Source organism: Hyperolius riggenbachi, chromosome 9, assembly GCF_040937935.1.
Source record: "Hyperolius riggenbachi isolate aHypRig1 chromosome 9, aHypRig1.pri, whole genome shotgun sequence".
Classification (NCBI taxonomy): Eukaryota; Metazoa; Chordata; class Amphibia; order Anura; family Hyperoliidae; genus Hyperolius; species Hyperolius riggenbachi.
Genome location: NC_090654.1, coordinates 172,299,970 through 172,318,118, shown reverse-complemented (window position 1 = coordinate 172,318,118; position 18,149 = coordinate 172,299,970). Strand labels below are relative to the sequence as shown.

Sequence of the window (18,149 nt, the reverse complement as noted above, 5' to 3'; positions counted from 1 at the left end):
TCCAACAAGAATTGATTTCTGCATCATATATTAAATCAGAGTAAAAATTTCTTGTCAATCCAACAGTACTTTTTATAGTTCCTGTTGATCCAACAGTACTTGGATCGTTCCTCAATTGTAACCGTATATGATGATAATGATGCAGTTTACAAGAGGAAAGGGAAGAGGACAGGGCAGTGCAGCAAATTAGATGCATAGAGACAAGGCTCCACAAGGAAAGTGCTGATGTCTTATCAGTATATCAATCATGTAGTCCCATGGTCGCCTACCACCTTAGTGACAATTTACCTGACAGTTCTGTAGCTCAAGTACAGAATATCGCTCCGATGAAGACCAAGCTAAAGCTGACATTTTAAATGCATGCTTTGCTTCCAACTTCACCAAGGTGATGCCCTCATCCCATGATACTGCCCTGGGTTGTTCCCAATCTACCTCATTCAATGTGAATGCCTAACATAGGAAGGAGTGAAGGCACACTTATTTAAAATCAAAATAGATAAGGCACCTGGCCCAGATGGCATCCACCCCCGAGTATTAAGGGAATTGAATTCAGTTATCAATCAGCTAGCTACCTTATTTTCTACAAACAGCTATTGAGGTGGGCCTGTGACTTGGTCAAAGTGTTACATTTCGTCCCACTTTGTATTTGAGTTTTACACCCCTGATCTATGGCAAAAGTTATTCTGTCCCTTCTATTTTAGTCTGGGTATTGTAGATTTGAGAATCTACAAATATCAATTCACTAGTTTAACCACTTCCTGCCCCATGACGTAAAAATAAGTATCTGCACTCCCCTCCCTACAAAATCCTAGATAACACTGTTTTTTTTTTTTATCTCTGAGCTGATAACAATTCTACACAGTTGTAAAGGAATGACAGCAAACCCATCTCTTACTCACAGGAAATGCAATGGCAGGATTAATGTGTAAACAATTGTAAAACAAACATTCCAGGAGCAGACAAATGTAACAAGAGAGTATGGTGTATATATAATGTGTTACTAAAACATATTAAAATAAATTAACCATTTAAATAAACAGGATAGATAGACAAATAAAATGGGTGGGTTTAATGTACAATAGAAGTCATTTACATTGAAGCTATAATGTATGAAAGTGGATAAATTGTGCATTTTTTCACTTTTTTTCTTATTTTCCTTTTAAAATACATGGACAATAAGGTCATGAATAGAAACAAATATCAGCCACAAAAAGCCTAATTTGTGTTGAATAAAACAATATATATAGATAATTTAGTTGTGATAATTATTTATTTAAGTTATTGACAAAGTAATCAGAGCTGAGCCGAACTGTGAAAATGACCAGGGTAGCGAAGTGGTTAAGCAAAGCACACTTGCACAAGACACTGAGCTCATCAGATTGCATCATATTTAATTATGTACACCCCCTAACACACCTCTTAATAATTACAGTGGGTTGCAAAAGTATTCGGCCCACTTGAAGTTTTCCACATTTTGTCACATTACTGCCACAAACATGCGTCAATTTTATTGGAATTCCACGTCAGAGACCAATACAAAGTGGTGTACATGTGAGAAGTGGATCGAAAACCATACATTATTCCAAACATTTTTTATAAATCAATAACTGCAAAGTGGGGTGTGCGTAATTATTCGGCCTCCTGAGTTAATACTTTGTAGAACCACCTTTTGCTGCAATTACAGCTGCCAGTCTTTTAGGGTATGTCTCTACCAGCTTTGCACATCTAGAGACTGAAATCCTTGGCCATTGTTCTTTGCAAAACAGCTCCAGCTCAGTCAGATTAGATGGACAGCGTTTGTGAACAGCAGTTTTCAGATATTGTCACAGATTCTCGATTGGATTTAGATCTGGACTTTGACTGGGCCATTCTAACACATTGGTATGTTTTGTTTTAAACCATTCCAATGTTGCCCTGGCTTTATGTTTAGGGTCATTGTCCAGCTGGAAGGTGAACCTCCGCCCCAGTCTCAAGTCTTTTGCAGTCTCCAAGAGGTTTTCTTCCAAGTTTGCCCTGTATTTGGCTCCATCCATCTTCCCATCAACTCTGACCAGCTACCCTGTCCCTGCTGAAGAGATGCACCCCCTGAGCATGATGCTGCCACCACCATATTTGACAGTGGTGATGGTGTGTTCAGAGTGATGTGCAGTGTTAGTTTTCCGCCACACATAGCGTTTTGCATTTTGGCCAAAATGTTCCATTTTGGTCTCATCTGACCAGAGCACCTTCTTCCACATGGTTGCTGTGTCCCCCACATGGCTTGTAACAAACTGCAAACGGGACTTCTTATGCTTTCTGTTAACAATGCCTTTCTTCTTGCCACTCTTCCATAAAGGCCAACTTTGTACAGTGCATGTGGGGGACACAGCAACCATGTGGAAGAAGGTGCTCTGGTCAGATGAGACCAAAATGGAACATTTTGGCCAAAATGCAAAACGCTATGACTAATAGTTGTCCCATGGACAGAGTCTCCCACCTGAGCTGTAGATCTCTGCAGCTCGTCCAGAGTCACCATGGGCCTCTAGACTGCATTTCTGATCAGCGCTCTCCTTGTTCGGCCTGTGAGTTTAGAATCAGAATCAGAATTTTATTTTCCGCCAAGCACAACTGGGTCATGCCCGGAATTGGGCTTGGCACGAGCAGGGCATAGAAACAGTAAATGACACACACCAGAGATAGCAATACATCAAAACAAATCCAAATACAATACGGTACGGTACAGTAATTACATAACAGCCATTTCCAAAAAAAGAGTTCTGCAGTGTAGGCATGCTTAAAAGACTATTCTAGCTAGTGAAGCAAGCGACCTAAGGAGGGGCCGCTCTTCTTTTGGTGGTGGGGGATGGGAGTGAGTCCAGAGAGTTCAGTAATTTGACAGCTGAGGGGAAGAAGCTGTTCCTGTGCCTTGAGGTCCTGGTGTAGATGGCCCGATACCTCTGGCCTGAACGGAGACGACAGAAAAAGCGGGAGCCTGGGTGCGAAGGATCATTTGCGATCCGCAAGGCTCTGGAGCGCAGTCTGGTGTTGAAGAGTAGGTCCAGTGGGGGAAGTGGTTTTCCGATGATCCTTTCCGCTGATCTGATGACTCTCTGTAGCTTGTGTCTGTCGCTGGCAGAGGAGCCAGCGTACCAGACAAGGATAGAAGAACAGATGATGGATTCGATGGTGGCTGAGTAGAAGCTCGTCAGCAGTTTCTGGTCCATGCCGAACTTCCTCAGTTGGCGGAGGAAGAATAGTCTCTGCTGGGCTTTCCTCTGGATGTAGGTGGTGTTGGCCTTCCACCTCAGATTGTTGGAGATGGCTGGGCCTAGGAGACGGGCGCAGGGGACTCGTGCGACTTCCGTGCCGTCGATGTGGATTGGGGGTGGTGTGGGTGCACGCTTCCTAAAGTCGATGATCATCTCAACGTTTTTTGCGGTGTTGAGAACCAGCCCGTTCTCCTTGCACCAGTTGCAGATTTTTTCAACCTGATGACGGTATGCCTGCTCATCGTTATTGGTGATGAGGCCCACAATGGTGGTATCATCTGCAAATTTGATAACTTTGACAGAGTTTTCAGTGGATCTGCAGTTGTTTGTGTACAGGGAGAACAGGACTGGTGACAGGACGCAGCCTTGTGGGGCCCCTGTGTTGGTGGTCCTTGTTTGGGAGAAGGTAGTGCCCAGCTTGACGACCTGAGAAATAGGTGGACGGCCTTGTCTTGGTAGGTTTACAGTTGTGCCATACTCCTTCCATTTCTGAATGATCGCTTGAACAGTGCTCCGTGGGATGTTCAAGGCTTTGGAAATCTTTTTGTAACCTAAGCCTGCTTTTTAATTTCTCGATAACTTGATCCCTGACCTGTCTTGTGTGTTCTTCGGACTTCACGGTGTTGTTGCTCCCAATATTCTCTTAGACAACCTTTGAGGCCCTCACAGAGCAGCTGTATTAGTACTGACATTAAATTATACACAGATGCACTCTATTTAGTCATTAGCACTCATCAGGCAATGTATATAGGCAACTGACTGCACTCAGATCAAAGGGGGCCAAATAATTATGCACACACCACTTTGCAGTTATTTATTTGTAAAACATGTTTGGAATCATGTATGATTTTCGTTCCACTTCTCATGTGTACACCACTTTGGGTTGGTCTTTCATGTGGAATTCTAATAAGATTGATTCATGTTTGTGGCTGTAATATGACGAAAACTTCAAGGGGGCCGAATACTTTTGCAACCCACTGTATGTACACCCTCTACTAACCATAACCGTCCCTTAAATTAATAAACCTTAATTGTTACATGTACTCTATAAAAATCAAGGACTGCGTCCCAATAAACACTTGTTAATTATGAATCTTATACATATAGTCTCCGTGTCTCTCTGATTCAAGGTTTCTAAATGCATGCATAGAAACAGATTAATTAACATTAATTTGGAGCACCTGGATAAATCCCTCAAGGCAGTGTTCCCCGCTGTATCAGTACCGTGGTATGACAGGTGAACCCTTACTTGGAAATGAGGAAGAAAAATGGTTTCTTTTGCATACAGGACCAAGTGATGATAGGTACACAAAGCTTTTATAACCACCCTTTAGAGGATGTGGGGACAGCTGAATGCTCTTATAGAGTCTATAACAGTGGTCCTCAAACTACGGCCCACGGGCCGAATGCGGCCCTCTGAGGCATTTTCACTGGCCCCCAAACACAAAATGTATAACTTATAGATGCAGCACAAATATTGGTGGCCTGCATATAGAATAGCAGTGCTGGCGCCACGCATCCACATACTGTAGAAGACAACGAGCAGTCATTAGCTGGCTTACAATCCAATTCTGCATCAGGTGACACTGCTGTCTAACTGGGCAGTAGGTTGTCACCTGGGTATGCTTCACTGTCAGGTGTACAAAGACGTTCTTCAGGCGTCGCCTGACTGAATGGCTGATGCTGGGAGTTCTCCTCCAGGCATGATTGGGGGAATCAATATCAAAATTCAATGTAAAGTTTTTCAACATCATTTTATGTATGTTCCAGCCCCCCAGCAGTCTAAAGTATGTTGAACCGGCCCTTGACTGAAAAAGTTTGGTGACCCCTGGTCTATAACATACTGACCATGGAAGAACTGTAGCTGCAATTCTGGCCACAAAAAGTCAATCTTTTCCAGACCCAAGATAAGGCAGGTGGATGTGGTGATGGCTTTATGCTGGGGAAGCAACTCCCACTGTGGTGACAGCAAGGAACTACAGAAGCTATCAATCAAGTATATGAAGTATATGTATTGCAAACAGGAATCTGCATGAATAACTAATGCAAATGTATGGGCACTATCATAATACAGTATCATATGTTTGCCAGGATGGCGCAGTAGAAGGAAGCCTCGGCACACGTGGCTTTGGGCCTTTCTCTCCTTTCCCCTTCCTTTCTTCAGAGGTTTTTTAACCCACTCACCCTAGTGCGAACACCCCATTTTCCTCCTTCCTTTAGATCGACGAAGGGGGTCCCAAGATGACCAGCTTCTGGATGCAACCATGCTGAACCTGCTGGCCCCCATCCACCTCTGTCCTCCACCCCTGCATTCACAACAACATGACCCATCCTCTGCAGGTGAGACAGGAACCTCTGCTATCTTCAAGGGAGCCAGGCTTCCATCTCTGGCCCTGTTCTTGGGAAAGCCAAGCCCATCTTTGTTGTCTTTTCCTAAGGTAGCCAGGCTACCACTGCCGGCTCTGTCCCCGGGGAATCCCAATGCTGGCACTGTCTCCAAGGAAGCCAGACACCATTACAGACTCTGAGGCTACTGCACCAGACCCCCAGTCTTCACCAAAGCTGCAACACCCCTAGAGGAGCCATGCACCACCACAGATTTTGTCCCCCAGGGGAACCAGGCACCGCTGTTGTAGGAGACCCCTTGTGCCCTACTGAATGTTCCCCTTCACTCTACCTTCACCCCCCCCCTCCCCCCCCCCCACCACCATCCTCTGGTGAATCTGATGAACCTGATCCGTGTAGTACCAACTTGCTATGTAGCAGTTGATCACTGCTGATGGCAGCCCTGCCACATGGCATTCAGCCTGCCCTCTTTAGTCCTTTTCTACCCCCCCCCCCCCCACCCTTCATCCTCATTGCATTATTTTTGCAATATGCAATGTTGTCTCATGTGTATGCTCTACACTATGACTACCATATGTGTATTCAACTGTACCCAACCTGTATGTTTATATTGTACTATCACCGGCCCTGTATGTGCCAAAACCAATTCCAGATACAACCCCCGTGCTGTACTTGGTGAGATAAATCTGATTCTGATAAAGATAAAAATTTGGACACTGAACTGAGTAAACTGTAAATGTTAATCCCAGCACATTATTTCCACCTTAAATGGAAACTTATTGCAGGTCATTTCCTCCTGGTGCCAGGAAAGGGACACCCATAATGCATTAAATCAGGAGCTATGCAGATCATTTATTTTTCCCATTGTGAGTTAGAAATGTATCATTTGCTTTTCATAAGTGAAGCAGGCGGGTATCCTGTATCTCTTAAATTATCATACATTCAATTTACATATACAGTAGCTGTTTCAGATCATTTATGCCTCATCAGTGCAGAATGTTGATGTAAAGCAATGTGTTTATGAGTGGATATCGAGAGTAACGAGGCAGATTGCTCTAATTTATTATGGAGACCCTGAACTATCACAATCTTATGCAGTAGGCTTAAATGATCTTAAAAGCCCTCTACTAAAAGCACTGCACTTAAAACAGAAGGTATGTGCGGGTTATCGCTTTGACGTGTCTGAAAAAATATACTGTCATTATTCAAAGACTGATGAAGATGGCTTTACAATGTGTGTGCTTGCATGATCAGCTCAGAAGCATTGTGATTGTTTCCATACACAACACAAGGTAAATGGTTTAGTGTTCAATAAGGAGATGAAGAACATTTAATGCTGTGCGATTCTTTTTAATATGTTCCCATTTTAAGCTCTTTTCATTTGACTTTCATATGAAGGCACCAATTTCATTTGTGCTTATAGCAGTTTATTCATTCATTCTGTTGAATGAGAGACTTTTAATGTTCCAATTTTAACTTTTATTTTTCTGTGGCTTATGTGTTGCCATGTGATCTGCTGGTGGAACGGTTCTTGCATGTGCTTCCAATATTCACTTGATTTGCTTACCCGCTTTAACTTTTACAGGAAAGAATCATTGAGCGTTTAAAAGAACAAAGGGAGAGGGATGACCGAGAACGACTAGAAGAAATAGAAAACTATAAGAAGGAAAACAAGGACTTGAAAGAGAAAGTGAACAGTTTGCAGGCTGAACTGACAGAGAAAGAGGTGGGTTATGTTAGATAGGATTAATTACTGATATCCTCATGTACAGTTACTACTTTCGATGAGTAATACTAACGGATACAAGCTGTTTTGGAGAATCTGTTATAGTAATTTAAGATATGATCCCCAAATACACAGTCTGTGTGAGGCCCCGTTCACACTTGAAATCGCAAACCGCTAGCGATTTGTGGGAGTAATTTCTCTGCGATTAATGTGGAAAAATCATTGGACAAAGTAGCGTTTTGGGAGAGATTGTAATTAGCGGTTCTATACATGCTAAACGCGATCACTCCAGAATCGCTGCCAAAACGCTGCAGGTAAAGCGTTTACAATTATCGCTAATCGCAAAACACCAGCGATTGCGGCAGTGAGAACACTGCCATAGGATAACATGGGCTAAGCGTTTTTAAGAAATTGTGCGATTCCCGCTTAGGTGTGAACGAGCCCTTCCTGCTTGTCTGAAGGGATCAGCAGCTTTGCAGATTAAGGCTGATAAGATAAGATGCAATTTTTATTTCGTTTTTTGGCAAAGTCAGACTTGACCCTGATGCTTAAAAGACAATTGTGGTGAGAGGGATATGGAGGCTGCCATATTTACTTTCTTTTAAGCAATACCAATTTCCTGGCTATCGTGCTGATCCTCTGCCTCTAAAGCCTGGTACACACCATGCAATTTCCCATCAAATAGATGGGTTGAATAGATAATTTACAACAGGTCCGATCTGATTCCCGACCATTCTTCTGATCGATTTGCATAGAAGTGATCAGAAAAATTATCGGAAATCCGATCGGATCTGTGGGAAATTATCTATCGACCCATCTATCTGACGGGAAATTGCATGGTGTGTACCAGGCGTAATACTTTTAGCCATAGACCCTGAATAAGCATGCAGCAGATCAGTTGTTTCTGACATTGTCAGATCTGACGAGAGTAGCTGCATGCTTGTTTCTGATGTGATTCAGACACTACTGCAGCCAAGTAGATCAACAGGGCTGCCAGGAAACTAGTACTGCTTAAAAGGAAATAAATATGGCAGCCTCTGCATACCTATCATTATAATTTTCCTTTTATCCTTTAATACCTCCCCCCACCCCAATTTGTCTCTAAAGCTCCAGTTCAGATGTTTGGCAAGCTGTCAGGGCTGGCCATGTCTGCACAGCCAGAACCTGAAACCCACTTGCACTCACCCCTCTCTTCTTCAGTCAGCCAGTTCATGTGCCCCTGACAATGATGCAATCCACATCTTGACACCTGGTCTAAAGGTGCGTACACACGCACTACGGCCGCCAACGACGGGTCCGTCAGACCCTCCCGCTGGGTGGACTTTCAGGCGACAGTAGCGTGTGTACGTGCTGTCGACAGACTGATAAGGCTGTTTCTGAATGATCCGCTGAGCGATGAGGGTCCACCCAGCGGGAGGGTCTGACGGATCCGTCGTTGGCGGCCGTAGTGCGTGTGTACGCACCTTAACTGTGATTTTTACCACAGCCACACTTATCTAGTTACTGACAACCACTAAGAAAGCATGGCCGAGGTGGGACTTTCTGTTGGACTCTTAAAGCACTATATTTGCTTTCTGTAGCTTAACACCATTTAGAGCAATAAAGCCATCAAGTGCGCCTTCCACCACACCATGACAAATGTAATTATGGTACATGTTGGTGTGTGTAGCAAGTCTTTATGAACAGGGGGATTTTATACACATTGACCTCAATTCACTAAGATCATGCTGGAGATAATGGGCCTGATGCTATTCAAGGTGATAAGTAGCTTGCAGATGCGAGCTACTTATCACCTTGCCATCGCACGAGGATTACCGGCAAATCCTATTGCCAGTTTCACTTGTGCGATGGCCGATCGTTAGTGAGCATTACTCATGCGAAAGCCTGAGCGATGCTCCCTTGTCACGGGCGATGGGAAGCGGGGTTTTACCCTGTGGTGCTATCCATCAGCACCACGGCCTTGCTCCCCACACATAAGCGCATCCACCGCCATCTTCCGCCGCTGCATCTGGGGGTCTCCTTTAATAAGGAGACCCCCAGAGCTCCCCGCCGGCCGCCGCTAGTGTGTGCAACCCCCCACATAGCTGCAAAGATACTTGGAAGCAATTTCCCTACCGCGCTTAACACCCACCGCATCTCGCCACAAGTCCCCGACGTGTAATTACTCTATCTATAGCAGAGTCCCGGCAAAGCATCTTTGAATCAGCCGCCGGGGCTACCCATTGGTTTACAGTCTGGACGAATGAAAATGGCTCAGACTGTGAACCAATGGGGAGCCCCGGCGGCTGATTCAAAGGTGCTTTACCGGGACTCTGCTATAGATAGAGTAATTACAGTGACTCATACACTGTAATTACACATCGGGGACTTGCGGCGGGTGTTAAGTGGCGGTAGGGAAATTGCTTCCAAGTATCTTTGCAGCTACGTGGGGGGTTGCACACACTAGCGGCGGCCGGCAGGGAGCTCTGGGGGTCTCCTTATTAAAGTAGACCCCCAGATGCAGAGACGATGATGTGCGTTAGCATGTTTACAAACAAACTCAGAACATTTATATTGCGCTTTTCTCCTGGCGGACTCAAAGCGCCAGAGCTGCAGCCACTGGGACACGCTCTATAGGCAGTAGCAGTGTTAGGGAGTCTTGCCCAAGGTCTCCTACTGAATAGATGCTGGCTTACTGAACAGGCAGAGCCGAGATTCGAACTCAGGTCTCCTGTGTCAGAGGCAGAGCCCTTAACCATTACACTATCCTGCTTTTTGCAGGTCTAAGCTAACGCTCATGTCTGCCGGGAAGCATCACAGAGGTGCCAAGCTTTGATTGGACCCCGTGCTGTGTGATACTCCTGTTGCTTATTGCCTGATGAAACAGGCTTTGACCTGCAAAACGCGTTGCCACTTGTTTTAGGAGTATGTGAATAAATTGTGTTTTACTTCAATCAACAGCAGTTGTGTCTGTATTGGGGCGGGCAGGTCCACCACCAGCCCCCTAACATTTTAAACCTTTTTAGTGATGTTTACCCTTCTGGCGCCTCCGTATGTTAAGTATGTAAAATTTATGAGCTTGGTTACACAACAAATCATCCAAAGTTTGCTTGGTGAGATTCTTGTAAAATCAGGTGCCGAGTTTGCCAAATAAATTTTGCCATTCGCAAAGTGTGAAAAAATTTAAAATGACATTTTCTACAAGTGTAAAGGAATGTTTGAAAGGAATTAATATATTGAAGCCTCCTGACAGATAGACTGTGTTGTGTGTGTGTGTGTGTGTGTGTGTGTGTGTGTGTGTGTGTGTGTGTGTGTGTGTGTGCGTGCGTGCGTGCGTGCGCGCGTGCGTGCGTGCGCGTGCGTGAGTGCGCTCAGCAAGCAACATCTTTCATAAAGGGGTACAGGGTATAATATTGTTCAGAAACACTGGTTCTGATAATAACAACATTTGGAGTTTAACTTTAAGCTACACAATTAGTGACATACCTATGACTTGCAATAAAATAATAACCAGATCCAATTTATTCCAAGGATAGGAAAATTAGCAGAAAATGATTAAAACTTTATGACAATAAATGCTTGCTGGGACAGATCTTATATTTTATCTTTTTAGGCTAGTTTAATAGACTTGAAAGAACATGCATCTACTCTGGCTTCCTCTGGAATGAAGCGAGATTCCAAGATGAAGTCCCTAGAAATGGCCATCGAGCAGAAGAAAGAGGAGTGCAGTAAGTTGGAAGCACAGTTGAAGAAAGTGAGTACAATATACACAGCTGACAGACAAATAACGTGTGCTTACTGTGATAGCATAATCAGGTGCTGCTGATTCCACTAGTCTCAATGGAGAAGCATCAAAGATAACTTTGAACTTGGGGAACGAGCCCTTGCCTTTGCTGGTGATAGAAGTTTGGAAAAAGAGAAACAATATTATATCACAAAAGCAATACATAGAAATCGCTAGTTGTAGGGCCAGCAACTCTGTTGACACTGATCTGAACCCAAACATATTGTAATTACAAATCAAAGCCTCTGTGGTTTTTGCAGAATGAAATTGTGTCATCAGCTTGCCAAGCGGAGCTCTTGGATGATATTAACTTTAAACTAATCAAGAAATGTTGATTGCAGCAATGTTTTTGTAGAACAAACAAAGCTGTAGAGCTGAGAGGACAGCTGCTTTCCACAGTGTTGACATGGAACAGGTAGCATGTTATCTCTGTAATGCCACTGAGAATTTCTGCTCTGCCAAAGGAAACATCTAAGGGTCACTATTTCTATAATGTTCCCATGCTACTCAAAGCTCATGTCTGTCATGATCTGATCACTATTTTATTTTCACCAGAATTCTTCTTTTTGTCAGGGACTCAGACCACAGTGGATATTTATTAGCTTCAGTTATGCTTTAAAGGGGCCAGTCCAAACACAAATGAATGTTAGATTTGTGTTGGAGCATCATTCACCCAATTGCTTCTGGTATCTTTTGGGTTTTCAGAAGTGAGGTCTTTGCACCTAAGTTCACAGCTTTTCCTATCAACCATACTGATGAAGGAAGATTTAAAGCTAACCTGAAGTGAAAATAAACCTGTGATATACATAATTGTATCTAGTGAAGCATGGTCTGGTGTTAGTTGTGAAGCAGATATACGGACGTAAAGCCAAACACTGATTAGGGTAGTACCTTTAATGACTAACTGTACATGGCTTATTGCAAGCTTTCCAAACATTGAGTTTCTTCTTCTGGCATTATAAAGAACTGGATCAGAATCTTACAAGAGTATTGTCAAATGCTGTCAGGGTTCAATAGATCTAAGCACTGATGAGGTATTTTACATTTCAAAGGAGGTAAAACTGCATGATAGTGTCAGAATGCTGAATAAGCCTACAGAAATATATATACTGTATATATATATATATATATATATATATATATATATATATATATATATATATATATATATATACATATATATATACATATACATATATACCGTATTTTCTAGTGTATAAGATGACTGGGCGTGAAGGACAACACCCAACTTTTCTGTTCAAATATAGAGTTTGGGATATACTCGCCATATGAGACTACCCCTCTTCCAACGCATACCAAATAAAAATAAAAAAAGAACATATACTGATGCTATGTATGAACAGATACTAGTGCTGTACTGTATGTGGTACCCAGTATATAACAGTATACAGGCAATTGGTTTGGTTGGATTGGTCATCTCTCCCTCTCCCTAAGCAGATTGCTCAGCTCTACCTGTCTCCAGATGGATTGGTCAGCTCTGTCTGTCTCCCTGTTTATCAGAGCGGTGCGGATGAATAGATTGTGCTGTGCCCATAAAACACACCTCTTTCACCCGTCTGGCCTGCCTTGTATATAGTTTACCTCATTTTTTGCCTCTCAGGTTTCGCACATGTGCGCCTGCGCCACTTCATTACAGTCCTCAGCAGCGAGATTTGGGAGGCAGTAACAGGATAGGGAGGACCAGACGAGTTGAAGGGGCGTGTTTTATGGGCACAGCACAATCTCTTTCTTCCATACCCTGGGTGTCCCAGACCTTGCAGCGTGAGCGGTGAGCTCCCAACCCAGCATATGCGGTGACCACTGAATCTCCAGCACCCGGTAATTAAACATCAGCATGTCGTGCATGTGCATTACTTATCAGCATTGTGTAAACATCAGCATATCTCTGTATGTTATATTCACTCTTGTACAGTATTGATCCAGTTCTGTATAATGTCTGAAGAAGAAACTTAACTTTTCGAAAGCTTGCAAAAAACCATGTAAGTCTTCAAGGTACTACCCAAATCAACGTTTGTTGGTTTGATGTCCGCACAATGAATTTTATAGTCTTATTTTGTATATAACGGTTAATAAGGATTTAATCTTTCACTGTTTCAGGTGAATGACAACAGTTTTTAATGTTTTTTAGCTCCCACAAAGAAAATATTTGAACCTTTAAACTTTTTTTTTCTTTCCCATCTGTTCAGAAAAGTTTTGTCAGCTCAAATTAGTTATCAGTTCAACTGCAGTCTGCCTATAGAGAAACTGTGATTCAGAGCCTTGGATTTTTGACCCTTTAAAGTGAACCGAGCACCTTTTTTATCATTCAGGACATTTCTATAGCACATGAAAAATGCATGCCGACAATCTGTTTCATTATTAAAATAAACTTTCATTTTACCTTGTATTTTACATTCAAAGTAGATTAATTACCCTGTTTCAGCAGGGCTGCCCGGCCGTCCCCGGCCGCAGAGCTTTCAGGTCCCTAATTGTTTTATTGGGCTAATTACCAAGAGGTAAACAATGCTATTAGACAACAAAGGGGGTTAGTAATTAGGACTGTTTCTTCAAAGACCGAGTTTGTGTCAATGTGTCAAGATAGCATCTCTGACTTCTGTAAATAAGGAATGTGAGAAGGGGAGGGGGGAACATGGCAGCTTCTATGCCAGGAGAGATTCCATTGAAAAAGAATGTGCTCAGTTCCCTTTAAGGTAGCCATCCATCTAGCAATTGATCAAATCTGATCGGCGAGAGATCTGTTAGCCACTGTAATCCGCATGCCGATTCCTGATTTTAGCATGAAATATTGCAGGAATGTGCCTTGTGTTGCTGCCACGCTGCTCTCACCACCGCTGTTCACCTATTTTTTATATGCCCCCCCCCCCCGGTGCCTGTGCAGTTATATGCCCTATTCCCGCATTTGAGTCCCACACGACTGCATGTGCTATAATGCTATCAAACACATTAGAGCGCAAAAGCGGAAGTAGAGGACCTGCCACCATTCATGCTGAGTGTCCTTCTACTTCCGTTTTTGCGCTCTAACGTGTTTGATAGCATTATAGCACATGCAGTGGTGTGGGACTCAAATGCGGGAATAGGGCCTGGTCCCCGGATGGCGTGACAGACAACGGAGGAAGGACAGAAAACTTTATGAGAGGACAGCAGCCGGGGGTTGCCGTCACATTTGTCGTTTGTAACTATCGTATGCTGTTACTGCTGCTCATCTGATCAAACATGTCGGACCAAGCTTTTTCCAGTATGTCCGATCAATACATGTGAACAATTTCTGCCTGAAAATAGTTGAATCGTTGATTGGGCCTGCCTTTGGTGATCCCAATTGACATCAGATTGGGTAATAAATAGATACAAATTTGCTTTGACAACTCTACAGTGCAACACATTTTGCAGGTATGACCTACTTCATCAGGCAAAATAGAAAATAACTGGAACAAGTGTAGTTTAAACCAAGTGTCTCTGTGTGAGGTACTTGGTTTGAACCTCACTCATCCCAGTTACTTCCTATTTTGCCTGATGAAAAGGGTTATAGATGCAAATTGCATTGCATTGTAGAGTAGTCAAACAAAGCCAATTTTTATCTGAAATTTGACAAAATTGAGTCTTCTTTGGGTAGGTAAGTCCACCACTACCGCCCTTTTTAAACTATTTTTAGAGTAGTTTGCTTTATGATTAGCGCTTCTGTACAAGTGTATCTTACCAATTTCTTTTTAACTGCATTATGTAGAATCTAATTGGATCAGGGAGTCTTTGTGATAGCAATAAGGGGACAGAGTATGCTAATCTGAAAAGTACATTAAAGGGAACCAGAGAGGAACGTTAATAAAAAATTGAAAAAGCTTTTATACATACCTGGGGCTTCTTCCAGCCCCATAAGCCTGGATCGCTCCCACGCCGCCATCCTCCGCTTCCTGTATTGGCGGTACCGGGTCCTGTCACTTCAGGCCGACACGGCCAATTGTCCGCATCACAGGGGCTCCCTCCATACCTGTATGCATGTGGCTGCGCAGTAGGCAGCCTCACACGTACGTATATGGAGGGAGCCCTGTGTGATGCGGACAACTGGCCGACTTGCGGTAATGACGGGACCCGGTACCGGCGGATTCAGGCAGCAGAGGACGGCGGCGTGGGAGCGATCCGTGCGTATGGGGCTGAAGGAAGCCCCAGGTATGTATAAAAGCCTTACCCCAACGTCTCTGGTTCCCTTTAAGTTGCTATATTTTCAGAAAGAAGGAAAACTGTACTTTGCAGAGAGTCAGCAGTTGGTACATACTAAAGGTGCATACACACGCACTACCAAATGCAACGACGGGTCCGCCGGACCCTCCTGCTGGGCAGTCTTTAGCCGACACTATGCACGTGTGTACGCGCTGTCGGCGGACTGATAAGGCTGTTTCTCAGCGGATCGTTCAGAAACAGCCTTATCAGTCCGCCCACAGTGATTGAAGGGAAGGGACGCGAGCGGGGATCGGAGCTATGGAGGAGGCGGGAAGCGGCGAGACTGACACTTACAGAGGTAAACAGCCGGCTGCGACACGCTGTGTGTCGACAGCACGGCTGGGTGATTTATGGGGGCATAGCAGAGCGCAGGGGGGGCTTAGGGGGGATCAGTATAGCAACAGAGGCTGGGCAGTATATGCATACCCAGCCTCTGTATGCTGATAGCATTGTTAGAACCCACCTAGGGTCAGCTCAACTAAAGCTGGTATTTCAGTTTTGGACATATAGCAAAGGGTTTTATCGTTCAACAGTTTCTTATGTCTCAACTATGGCTTCTTGTAGACTGCACAGGTTTGAGAACATTTCCTGGTTGTTACATTAGTCTCATTTTATCTTGTGGATAGTTGAATTTAGTTTGGTCCATGTAGCCCTGTTCATTTCTTGCAAACTCTGTTTTAGAGGAGATAAGGTTTAATCAGATGGTGCACTTATTATAATTTGTACATTTATACATCAACAATGTAGATAGATTATGGATCAGTAGCTGTTAGCAACCAAAGGGGAAAATTTATCCCATATGTCTAAGCTGAACTAATCAGAGATGCCTTATGTGATGTCTAATCCCCCCCTCTATTTTATCTGAATTTTTAAAGCTATTTCTTGCTGCAGTTGTTCTTTTAGACAAGTCCTGGCTAAGGGATTATTTGCATCTCTATGTGACCATTTTTCAAAGGAAAAAACTATAAGAAAGTTGCCCTCATTTTGTTCCAAGTGTTTTCACAGGAAACCAGTAACAAGAGCAAATTCATCCTTTTTACTTTACAGTAATCATATACCCATATGTTACACTGAAGCATTGCTTCCCTCTACAGCTAACCTGTTCCTTTTGTGACCCCCTCCCCCATGATTTGCATTCTGGAAAACGGGCATTTAACAATGGTGCTTAATTAATCTTGTATTATTACTATTTTTGAAATGTTGTGTGATTTATGGGTGCCTTCGCTAAAAGCACTTCTGGTGATTCATTGCTTGAGTCCAGCACTTAATGCATCATCAAAGTGGACAGCGTACTTTATTTCACGGGTTATTTAACCTGAGAAAGGGAAAGGAACTGTATACTGTACATTTCAGATTCTAACAATTTTCTTTTAGGAGCCAAAGTAAACAGACGTGGGTCTCCGCGTGACTCTCGCTTTCACCAAGGAATGTTTAGGAACTTAATATTGCTGCGTATTTATGACAAGCTCTTTTGTGCAAACACACTGAATTTGTCGAATTAATGCTGTTTTCCTGAGACTTTCCTTCTCTCTTTTCCTTTTCTGTGTGTGTGTCTTTCCCCCCCGACTTGACAATTTAGCAGGCTGAGCAGTTGTTCAATCAGATGTACAATCCTGTAAGTGAACAATGGCACACATGGCGCAGCATGAGAAAGCAACCATCTTACAATGCAATGACATAGAACATCACTAAGGCTGTACACATATGCACTGCATCTGCCTGCTTAACGTCTGTTTCTAAGCTGAAAATGGTCATCTGTGAGCTTGTGCTATGTGCGGCTCTGCTGCATGCATGAGAGGTTAATGCTCCTTGTACTTTGTAGTATCCTTCAAATACTAAATATCATTGAACTGTATTATTCATATCTAGACACCTAGACCTAAATTATATTGTAAATTTTGCTACATGTGTAAATTCCTTTCAGAACCCTATATATACTAACAATGTTTGCCAACCAACATTATGTTCTGCCAATACAAAGCATTTGTGGGGCTCCTGTCAGGTGATTGTGCCTAGGCAGTGAAGCTCAAAGTCTGCCCAACAGGAGAATTGTGGGAGAGTGACGTCATCCATGACATATAAACTGTGCTTGTGTAGAGAGGTTCAACTGGACACCCTTTTCTGTTCCAGAAGATGTTTCGGCGCTCTTACAAAGTAAGTACTTTAGTTCACATCAGTGAGTGAGATTCCTAGGCTTTTTAGAAGCAGAAATATAATCTACTAATTGTGGCTTAATTTGCCCATTAATGGTACAATTTTTAGTGAAAGATTGTACTTTTGATCAGATTTCCTGATCATATTGCATGAAAACCTAGAAGATGATGGGCCCAAATGATCCTGAATGATCGCATTATTGATCATGTACTTACAGAAATGATCATTGCGCTTGGAGGATTGTTTCATAGACATGATCATAACTTGTGGAGATATAATCACAAGTTGGGTTCTTAAAGGAAGTCTGAAGCCAGAATTAAAATAAAAAAACAGATACTCACCTAAGGAGAGGGGCAGCTATGGGTCCTATAAAGCCTTCCGCAGCGGAAGAGAGAGCAGTCTCCGATCCATCGGTCGAAGATTGCTAACGGGGGAGCCAGCGCCGGAACGACAGGACCAGGAGAGGAAGTCAGAGACTCACTTTAAATCTAAATGATTTTATTGAAAATTTGATTTTGTGCTAAAAATTGTATGGCTAATAGGCACCTTTTATAATCCAGCTAATTGGCACTACTGTGCAAATGATGTAGATGAATTACCTTCATTAATAAAATACTGTAACTAGAAATCTCTTTCTGTACTGGGGAAATTATATTTTCTAAAACTGAAAAAGGAGTCC

The 18,149-nt window shown here is 43.1% G+C and overlaps 1 protein-coding gene across 25 annotated transcripts in view; it reads left to right on the top strand.

Annotated features, from left to right (window-relative positions):
* The window catches only part of ERC2 (ELKS/RAB6-interacting/CAST family member 2), a 1,931,514-nt gene that overhangs the window by 705,828 nt on the left and 1,207,537 nt on the right, over positions 1-18,149 (top strand). For 21 of the 25 annotated variants that reach the window (XM_068253678.1, XM_068253677.1, XM_068253697.1 and 18 more), the window contains 3 exons: positions 7,180-7,320; positions 10,913-11,053; positions 16,896-16,931. In XM_068253678.1, coding sequence (XP_068109779.1) covers positions 7,180-7,320; positions 10,913-11,053; positions 16,896-16,931 — 318 coding nt within the window. The remainder of the gene's footprint in view (positions 1-7,179; positions 7,321-10,912; positions 11,054-16,895; positions 16,932-18,149) is intronic. The other 4 variants (XM_068253691.1, XM_068253689.1, XM_068253686.1 and 1 more) reach the window with 1 other exon arrangement.